We start from the raw sequence: 10,555 nt of genomic DNA, 5'->3' as shown, positions 1-10,555 counted from the left end.
ACTGCCCCTATCTAAGTCTGCCCCTAAATATACATTTTATGAAAATTATACTATTTAGATTATTCTCTATATTTTTCAAATATTATAATTAAAATTTACGACTTAAAGGAATTGTGAAATATTTATTGAACTATTTTTTTTAATTATTTTTATTTGATAATATTGCCTACAAAATGCTTAGTTATTAGTTCGGAGTATACGTAAATTAACAATACGTTTGGTTCAGAGGAGGAATGAAACTAAAATTTTATATAATAACAAAAAATTATCAGTTAGGTAACACTTGTGTGATACCGTCGTGAGACGGATTGGATCTTTGATTTGGATCTTTGATTAATGGATTGAATCTTCAACCTCATTAATCAAAGTTCTGATTCGTCACACGGATTGAGAGCCATGAGACGGTCTCACACAAGATTTTGTCTTATCAGATAGATTGATTCTATTATTTGATTGGTAAAAAAGAAATTACTACAAATATGAACTCTATTGTTTGTTTTGGTTTTTGTTATGATAAAGAATAATGAATATAAAGATTAATATACCCTACACAATAATAATAATAATAATAATAATAATAATAATAATAATAATACAATAATATAATTATAATAATTCATAAATTAAAATATTATAATAATATATAAATTACAATATCATAAATTAAAATATTATACATATTTCGTCCAAAGATAATTTGAAAAGTTCGAGGGCAAAATTGTCGGGTTGTATGTGTCGAAACTCTAAATGAGACCCCATTCTCATAGAAGTTGGCAATTTATATCCTACACCACGGCGCGCGTTGCACTATGCGCCTAGATGCAAAACGACGTCGTTTTAATTTTTTTTTTTTTTTTTGAAATTTCCCGCCCCAGTGAATGGCAGTAGTTTTTTCTTTAAAAAAAATCCGCTGTTCAAGAATGTACATAATGTTATACTAGAATACACATAATTGTATACATGAATGTACATAATTATATAACAAAATATACATACTCTTTTTAAAAGATAATACACATAATCTAACATAATACATAATAAACATAAACTTTTAACATAATACACATCAACTATTAACATAATACACACAAATTTTCTGATTCGGATGTACATAATTGTATAAAAAGAATGTACATAATTGTATAAAAAATGTACATAACTGCATGAACCAATACACATAACTGTATGAACCAATACACATAACTGTATAAACAAATACACATAACTGTGTGAACAAATACACATAATCCTAGCAACTTTCTACCGCGCCTCCCAAAACGACCCCAAAACGACGTCGTTTTGAGAGGCGCGCAGCGCACAGTGCTATGTGCGCCGTGGTGTAGGGTATAACGATTGATAGAAGTTGTACTTGAAGACAACTTTTGGTATACTTTGCATTAAGGTAATATATATATATATATATATATATATATATATATATATATATATATATATATATATATATACTTTTTTATGTTTCTGACTTTATTACAATGTAGTATCTATTCATACATACTTTCTCAACTTACTGAAACACAAAGAGACATATTCTGACTTTATTACAATGTAGTATCTATTCATACATACTTTCTCAACTTAGTGAAGCACAAAGAGTCAATGTCTCTGACTACAAAGTCTTTGGAAAGTAATATCCTTTATGTCAACTATTATGTATTTATGTAATCTGATGACATCATGAGTGGTCACAAGATTGCGCCCTAGTGGTGAAGACATTGATTTTGAATTGAAAAATATTGAGAAAGTATAGAACAAATATTCCATGATAAAGAATAATTAATATACTTTAAAAAAATCATATGAAGTTTATTTCAATTCTTGTACGAATAAAATATTTGAATAACCGCACATTGAATTATAATTTTTGGTACAAAGAGGAGTTGAAATTAGAAATCAGAACCCCCTTCACGTTTCTGAACATAGCAGCAGATGCATTATAAATGGTACTGTTTCTGAAGATCAATACATAGCTTGTGGACAGCAATTTGTTCCTTTTAAGTTTTAACATAACAAGCCACAGCAATAATTCATTCCATAACTACAGTCCATTACTCCAATAGACATCAGAACAGCAGTTAAGTCTGTTAGAAATCGCTGCTGACAAGTTTCACTATTTTCAAATGCATCTGTTTCAAGAACATCTAATCCTGGCTCTCACATAGTGCCAGGACTCAATCAGAAAATCACCAAGGCGAAGATTCATTACCATTCTCTAGTATTGAAGCTACAGCAAATTAGATTTTCCAGAATGGTTTAAAATAGAACATCGATGCCTTGAGTTTCACCTCAGCTCGTACTGACCTCTTAGCTCTTAGTTATATGAAAGCCTAAATATGATGAAGAAGCAATTTTAAACACAGCAAGAAAATGGAAAACCACCCTGATTTAGCCTGGAGTTTCAATGTAAAACTTCAAAACTATGCTAAGTTGGTAGGGAATCAATCAAAACACTCACTCATCTTACCTAAAACTATATATATGTTTGGAAAAATGACATATTTGATCCTAGGTTATAACCTAGATATAGACTCTCTATTCTTGAAATGTTGGTTTTTATTCTTTTTGTTAATATCCCATTAAATTAGAATGGAAAACCAATAAAAATGTTTAAATGGCAAGGGTAAATATGAAATTTTGATTTCATATCTGTTCATTTATATGAGAAGGATGTTCCTAGTATTGAAGTGTTCTAACTTGGAACAATAGGAACATCTGTAAGGAGGAGATAAAAATCAAAATTTTATGTTTACTCGTGCCATCTAAACTTTTCTATTGATTTTCATCCAAATTTAACATAATATTAACAAAATCGACCATAACTGAGGGACTAAGTTTATACTTTAGATATAACTTGGGGATCAAATGTGCCATTGTCCCTATAGTTTTTATTATGTGCCCAAAACATGCATACTCACAAGTCACAGCTAAACCTTCCATTCTGCACCAAATACAAAGATGTATAACATGCCAATTTATTAGTCCATGATAATGCATTAACCCAAATAACAAGAAGCACACAACATACAGGGAAAAGCAAAAGCATAAATGGCACCCGCCAGATTTAGCACAAAGTAGGTATCATTCTGATTGCAGGGTAAATCTACAATGAGAAAGTAGCATACACCAAAACTGAATACTGTCTTTAATCTCGAGTTTGCATTAAGATTAAACCAACAATGAATACCTCATACACGGTTGAATCGAAATCATCTGGAGCAACTCTAGCAATCCAATCATTAAGAGTCCTCTTTATATCCACATGATTAACATAAGCCAATTCATACATACTACACAAGATGCATTCAATAATGAGAAAGTAGCATACATCAAAACTGAATACTGTCTTTAATCTCGAGTTTGCATTAAGGTTAAACAATGAATACCTCATATTCGGGTACACGTCGAATCGAAATCATCTGGAGCAACTCTAGCAATCCAATTATTAAGAGTCTTCTTTATATCCACATGATTAACATAAGCCAATTCATACATACTACACAAGTTCACCACCACAGTCTCGTTCAATGCCACGGTGGGAACCCGCTCCAAGGCATTCTCCAACACTTTGATAGCATCAGATAAGTCCCTCAAATACATCAAACACAATGCCTTGTTGTTGATTGCCACCATATCCATCCCATCCCTCTCTATGCACTCCTCGTACTCCCTCACAGCAGAAACATAGTCTTTTCCTAGAATATAAATCAATGCCTTGTTCCTGCTGACTAAATTCTTCAACCTCACATCATCCTCATTCTCAATTATATCTTCTACTACTTTGAAAGTTGTTTTTGCTCCTTCCAAATCTCCATACTGCATCTGGACATGTCCCAGTTTTGACACCAGAAAGGGATCATTCCCACATCCTCTTTTTCCAATCAATTCATTCAGCAAATCCGAACACACCTTGAACTCCTTCTGACTCAAATGGTAACTGATTATAGTATTTATCACAAAAATTTCGCGTTTTCTCCACAAATCTTCTGAAACTTTTGACCTTGACTGCAAATTGTTCAGTTTCTTGGAACGAATGAAATCGAGGAGGGAGTACAGGCGATCGAGAGCTTGCTGGCGCTGACCCAGGGTGGAGGGGAGATGAGCGTGGAGCCAACGGAGGGCGAAGGGGACCATGGAGCCCTTGGAGTTGGGGTAATGATTAGGGTAAGTTTCGTATACGTATTGGGAGCTCTCGAATTCGTCGCCTTCAAGCACGGTGTTGAGCTCGTTGCCGGCGTCGGAGAAGCGGCGGAGCTTAGTGAGAGCAAGGACATTGTAAGTGAGGTAGATGAGGTGCTCATGGGGCTTTGTGAGGAGGGAAAGCGAGCGAGCGCGGCCAATCTTGTCAAGGATCGACCGCCACGCTCCTCGGCAAGCCAGATCCTGCAGGGCGCCTAGTTCGTGGCAGTGATCGTTCAGCGAGCCGTATGGATTGTTTAAGGGATCATCAATGGCAGTGGCGGCGCCGGAGTCTGCGTCAGCAGTGGCGGTGGGAGCTGTGTTGAATGGAGGTTGATCTGAATCTGGATCTGCGGTCACCGTAGCGTCCATGGCGGATGCCGGAGATTGAAAAGTGCTAACGTGAGCCGAGCTTTGGTATTGGTCTTTGGTTTTTAATGTGGAGAGGAATAAAATTTTCTGAATAAAATGGAATTGTTTCAGGCTCCCAAGCCCAATACATTTATTTGGGCTTTCTATGTAATCTGCAAATTTTTCTTTCCACTTTGAGGTGGGCAAATTATGCCGTGCATCCGTGTGCACCATGTATGGTGCACACAGATGTAAAAACGATGTCGTTTTTACTAAAAATATACGTTCTACTTAAAAAAAAATTTATTTTCGATTCTCAGCAACAACATTATTTTGTTCATTCATTCTAAATTTTTAGTTCATTCGTTTTGGATTTTTAGTTATGAAATTATGAATGTGTAGTTATGCAATTCTATATTTATAGTTATGAAGTTATGAATGTGTAATTATGCATGGTGTAGTTATGCGATTCTAGATTTATAGTTACGAAATTATGGATATATAGTTATGCAATTCTGGATGTATAGTTATGAATTTATAGATGTGTATTTATGAAGTTATGGATGTGTAGTTATGCAATTCTGGATTTATAGTTATGAAGTTATGGATATGTAGTTATGCAATTCTGGATGTATAGTTATGAAGTTATATATGTGTAGTTATGCATGCAATTCTGGATTTATAGTTATGAAGTTATGGATGTATAGTTATGCAATTCTGGATGTATAGTTATGAAGTTATGGATGTGTAGTTATGCAATTTTGGATAACGCTCAGTTTGAGGTGTCACTCAATTGTTATACCATGCACCCCGGTGCACATAGCAATGTGCGTCTCGCGCCTCCCAAAACAACTTCGTTTTGTTAAGTTGTGTGGGAAGTTAACGCCACGGAAATGTATGTATATTCAGTTATAAAATTCTGTGTTTTCAGGTATAAAATTATGTGCATTCTGTTATACAATTCTGTACATTCGAAACAGGGGATTTTTATCCTTTTAAAAAAGATTATGTGTATTTAGTAATAAAATTATGTGTTTTCAGGTGTAAAATTCTGTGCATTCTATTATACAATTTTGTACATTCGAAACATGAGAATTTTCAGTTATAAAATTCTGTGTATTCAGGTATAAAATTCTATGCATTCTATTATACAATTCTGTACATTCGAAACATGAATTTTTGTTTTTTAAGAAGTTAACAGCAGACACACGAAAATGCCCAAAACGACGTCATTTTTGGGCAAGGGAGCACACGGTATAGTTTGTCTTTACATCCTCCTAGATGCTCTGTCGGGCGGAGGTGTAGGAAGCCCTTAGGTTTGGGGATTCAACCTTTTGGGAAGAATAAACTAGGCAAATGCGTTCGTTCTCCAACAACTCAGTTATAGGAATGAATTGCTATCCTAATTCATTTGTATGTACGATATATTTTTTGTCTAGATATATAGCAAATTTTCCATTTAAAAAAAAAACCTAATATCACCGATTATATTTACACATTATTGAAATCTCTTTGTACACGACATTGATAGTGGCAACACAATATTGTCCATCCTCGTCTAGAGCTAACGCCTTCAGTCTATCAGGAGGGGTTACTCGGTTGAAAATATATAATGATAGAATATCACTCAATTAGTGATCCTTTTATATTTTCAATCAATTAGTAATATCAGATTCATTTTCAGCCAATTATTCTTTTTTATTTTCAGTCAATTAGCCAATTAGAATATCAAATGCAGTGATATTTTTACCTAATTTTCGTTCCATTTTTAATTGATGATGTAGATATTATTATTGAAATATTTCTGTTCCATTTTTACTTTACCTTTACTATTGTTTAAAATATGCATTTACTATTGATGATGTAGAATATTATTATTGAAATATTTTTGTCTAATTTTTAATTTCCATTCCATTTTTAATTAAATGCAATGATCTGACCATTTATTTTTTTTTATTTTTTGTTTATTTTAGTCAATTATAGATTGATAGTACTAATTCCCGCTCGTATAGGATGTATGTACTGTATGTATGTATGTGAATGTATGAAGAACAAACAACTAGATCAAAGGGGTTATTTCATTAATAAAAGTTCTTGGGTGTTTGTTTGTAGAAAGAAGGGAGATAGCACATCACAAGCATTAGAGAGAGAGAGAGATGTAGTGAAGACCCACAATAATGAGGGCTAAGAGCCCTTTTATAGGCACACGGAGGTGGCGGGTTTGACCCGTCACCTTTGACTTGGACTCGCGGACTGGGTCCTGAACCGCTTGACCCCGACCCGACTATAAAACGGAAACACCTACCCGGGGTATATATCCTATCAAGAAGCCCCCCAGTCCGTACCCTGACGACGAGGTAATGAGGAAGGGTTCGGGCTGGAAAAACTGGTTACACGGTCCGTGACAGGCGCCGGTTGCCTCGTTAAAAACCTTAAGCTAATAAAAAACCCATTGGGAAAAAATTTTAGCCAAGAAAAAAAAGAGTACAACACTGAGCGTAGTCTGGTTGACAAAAAAGGGGGGTTGCCCGAACTAGGGGTCAGACTTGCAACACGATTTGCGAGATCATACTTTGCCGGTTTAACGACTGGACTGCTGAACATAGGGGTGTCAATACGGGCCGGCCCGCCCCACCGCAGGCTTTTTATTTGGCGGGCTTTGGCGGGCTGGCCCGCGAAGCCCGCGGGCTTGGAACTATACAACCCAAGCTCGCCCCATGCGGGTCTCGCGGGCTGGCCCGCTGGCCATTACTTAAATTTAGAAAAAAAACATTAAATAGTATATAAACATATTAAAACCGCTTGAAATATGGCACCGGAAACCTCCATAAAATCCATAAACCTCTCCCAAATCACCCGGATCGATACCGCGCGTTCAACAGAACTGTAGACGGGTGATCAAATCACGGGTTCAACAGCACACTCGATTTCTCTCTCGGCTTCAGATTTTCCCTCTACAATTCCCGTCTGTGTATAACACATATATAAATATGTATGTTTGCTAGACTTGGAGGCGATTTAGTAATTCATAAATATGTATGAATTGATGATTTAATTTTAGTAATTATTTGATAGAGTTGGAGGCGAATGGTGACGGGAGAACCGAAGAACTACGTACTCTAGGAATTATTGAATTAAGAATTGGCGAAGGATTATTGAATTATTGGATTTCTCCCCTTCTACGTACTCTTAGATAGTTAGATCTACACATTGCCTAAGAATTAAGATATTATATATATGATTTTTTTTAAAAAAAAGATATTATATATATAATATATTTATTTATTTTTTAAATATGACCTAGCCCGCGGGTCGGCCCGCAACCCGCGCGGGTTTGCCCGCGTGGGCTCTGGCCATCCGCGGACCATGCCCGTTAGGCCCGCATTTTCGCGAGCCTAATTTCTTGCGGCCCTAACCCGCCCCATTGCGGGGCGGGTGCGGGCTAACCCGCGGGCTTCGGCCCACTTTGACACCCCTAGCTGAACATGACCGGGGGGTCGATTTGGTTGTGATCCGAAGATCTACTTTACCAACTACGGTATTGGATTGGATTCACGTACGATTAATGGATCAAACTCTTGCGTGGAACGGAAGTCAAATTGCGTCGACCTAGGGGTCTACTTGCACCAATCGGGAGATTGGGCTTTTAACGCGGTCTAGCGATCAAGTATTACCAATCAAGAGATTGGATTCTACTCGCGGTCTGGGAACCTCAACTGATCGTGCGATTTTTTTGTGGGAACAATCTTCCCAATGCCCTTTACTCGGGCTAACTGATTGCAACTAGTTTGAGCTCGGTCAAGCTCTAATCTAGATTACACGACTAATAGATCGCTTTTAGTTGGTGGCGACTGGCTAGCCTTTGGTGACTGCATTAGCCACTACGATAGGTTTTTAAGGACAAAAAAATTAGACTGATCGGGGTGCACTCGGTTTATGAACCGAGGGTCCCAAGCGAAGGGATACTACGAGGCCCGAAGGTCTAACGATAGCGAAATGCGTTGCAAAAATGATAATCATCTGAATGGGGAGTTTGCTCCCTTTTACGTTTAGTTTACGAACCGAGAGCCCCCGAGCGAAGGGATTGCTAAAAGACCTGAAAGTCTAACGACGACGAGATCGGGAAGGTCGGTTAACTCGGGAAATGATGACGGGAACAGGAAAATCGGTCTACACAAGAAGTGCTTTTGGCGAACGGCTACTCTGCAGCGTAGCCCCCCACTCCCTTAGGTGTGAGAATCGTCAGCATATGGGAGTAGATGCGATGGGTTCTCGAATTCGCCTTCTCACTTTGATTGTGATCGGGAATGACCCGATCGAGCTTATGATGCCAATGCATCGGATCATACTCACAGCGTCGATGATCAGGAAGGGACCCAATCGAGTTGACCGCGGCGGTGCACCACCGGGCCACTTGCCTAACCTATAGGACTTTGAAACTTTGCTAAATCTAAAACATACCGATCAAGGGATTGGACCCCTAACGCGATAGAGGATTTATACGCAACCGATAGAGCGATTGGATTTTGGGCATGATCAAGCGATCAAAAAATTGACCAATCACCAGATTGGTTTTGAACTGGGTTGGAAATCCGACCTCGCAGGCTCAATTGCTTAACTCGTAGGTCTTGAAGCTGAGATATGATCTCAGGCTAACTAGGCCGGTGATGGCAAGGCCAACCTAACCGGTCGAAAAAAAATTCCTACCTCATAGGGCTTAAAGCCGAGATATGATCTCAGGCTAACTGGGGCGGTGGTGGCAAGGCCAACCTAACCGGTCGGAAAAATACCTACCTCGTAAGGCTTGAAGCCAAGATATAACCTCGAACTGACTAGGCCGGTGGCGGCAACACCGACCTAACCGGACTTCGAGCATCGGTGGTGGCAACGATGTCAACCAGGCTGGACTTAGAGTGCCAATGGTGGCAAGGCCAACCTAATTGGTCTTTAAAACGCCGATGGTGGCAAGGCCAACCTAACCGGTCAACAAATGCCTAGTTTGCAGGGCTTAATGCCTAGACATGATCTCGGGCCAATTGATGGTACTGGGGCCAAATTAACCGGACTACCTCGGTGTCGAGACGTGATCTCAAGTTGGGCGGACCGGTCTACCGTTCATGAAGCTCTTGAATCTACGCGGCTCCGTTGCTGTGGGCGAACGACGATAGACCCAAAGGCCGGGTGGACACTTGTCCGACGCAGGATTGGGTTGTTGATCTGCACTCCGGGAGAACCTCGCCCCCCCGGGTGGCACAAGACCATTTGGATCCTCGTCCAGTCCGGTCTTGAGCCACAAAAAGTTTATGCGACATTGCGGTCGTCGGGCTCGCACCCTCATCGGTGATGACCGGGACTAAAAGTTTAAGCGACATTGTGGTCGTTCTCGGGCTTGTGCCCTCATCGGCAATGACCGACACTTAAAGTTTAAGCGACATTGCGGTCGTGTTTCGGGCTCAGGCCCTCATCGGTTATGGCCGGGGTGAACTGCGACTTTGCGCGATGGTCGGCAAGCTTCCGTAGTCTTCGTCTGATTGGTCCGGAGACCAAAATTACCTACATAGTAGGGCTTGATGCCGGGACTTTTCCCGGACTTAACAATATCGGTGGTGGCATGGCCGACCTAACCGAGTTTAAGGCGCCGATGGTGGAAACACCAACCTAACCGGGCTTATTACAATTAATACTAACTATTACAATTTTTAAGTACAAGCCTATAACTTATACAATTTGCAATCTAACCTATGCAACTTACTATCTAAAATGCTACGGCCCATTTTAATCTATGGCCTGACTAATCTAACTTGGACTTTAGAAATTATATCTGTAGCCCACTCTAATTTGTGGGTATGACTAGTATTATCTAGCCCATACAGTAATATATGTTACAGAATTAAAAATGTTCGCACGTGCATGGCAATTCAAAAAATCACGCGAACGGTGCCATCACCGATTGCGCCGACCACGGATTTGGATCTAAAGACGGCTGACCGGAGATCTTTTTCGCTCGGAA

The 10,555-nt window shown here is 38.9% G+C and overlaps 1 protein-coding gene across 5 annotated transcripts; it reads right to left on the bottom strand.

Moving 5' to 3' along the window:
• Positions 1 to 1,928: 1,928 nt before the first annotated feature.
• Positions 1,929 to 4,649, bottom strand: LOC109178511 (trafficking protein particle complex subunit 12). 5 transcript variants are annotated; one of them, XM_019328140.1, is made up of 2 exons: positions 3,402 to 4,649; positions 1,929 to 2,099 (listed from the first exon to the last, which is right to left on the bottom strand). In XM_019328140.1, exon 1 carries the CDS (start codon positions 4,564 to 4,566, stop codon positions 3,403 to 3,405), a length of 1,164 nt encoding a protein of 387 aa, XP_019183685.1. In that variant the 5' UTR covers positions 4,567 to 4,649; the 3' UTR covers positions 1,929 to 2,099; position 3,402. The 5 variants fall into 5 exon arrangements, 4 of the variants coding, with proteins under 4 accessions (XP_019183685.1, XP_019183688.1, XP_019183686.1 ...); XM_019328143.1 differs by lacking the exon at positions 1,929 to 2,099 and adding an exon at positions 2,847 to 2,956; XR_002053732.1 differs by lacking the exon at positions 1,929 to 2,099 and adding an exon at positions 2,970 to 3,123 and having other exon boundaries at positions 3,311 to 4,649.
• Between the last annotated feature and the right edge of the window lie 5,906 nt (positions 4,650 to 10,555).

Source organism: Ipomoea nil, unplaced genomic scaffold, assembly GCF_001879475.1.
Source record: "Ipomoea nil cultivar Tokyo-kokei standard unplaced genomic scaffold, Asagao_1.1 scaffold0848, whole genome shotgun sequence".
Classification (NCBI taxonomy): Eukaryota; Viridiplantae; Streptophyta; class Magnoliopsida; order Solanales; family Convolvulaceae; genus Ipomoea; species Ipomoea nil.
Note: the sequence above shows the minus strand (reverse complement) of the source record. Positions and strands in the feature narration are given on the sequence as shown.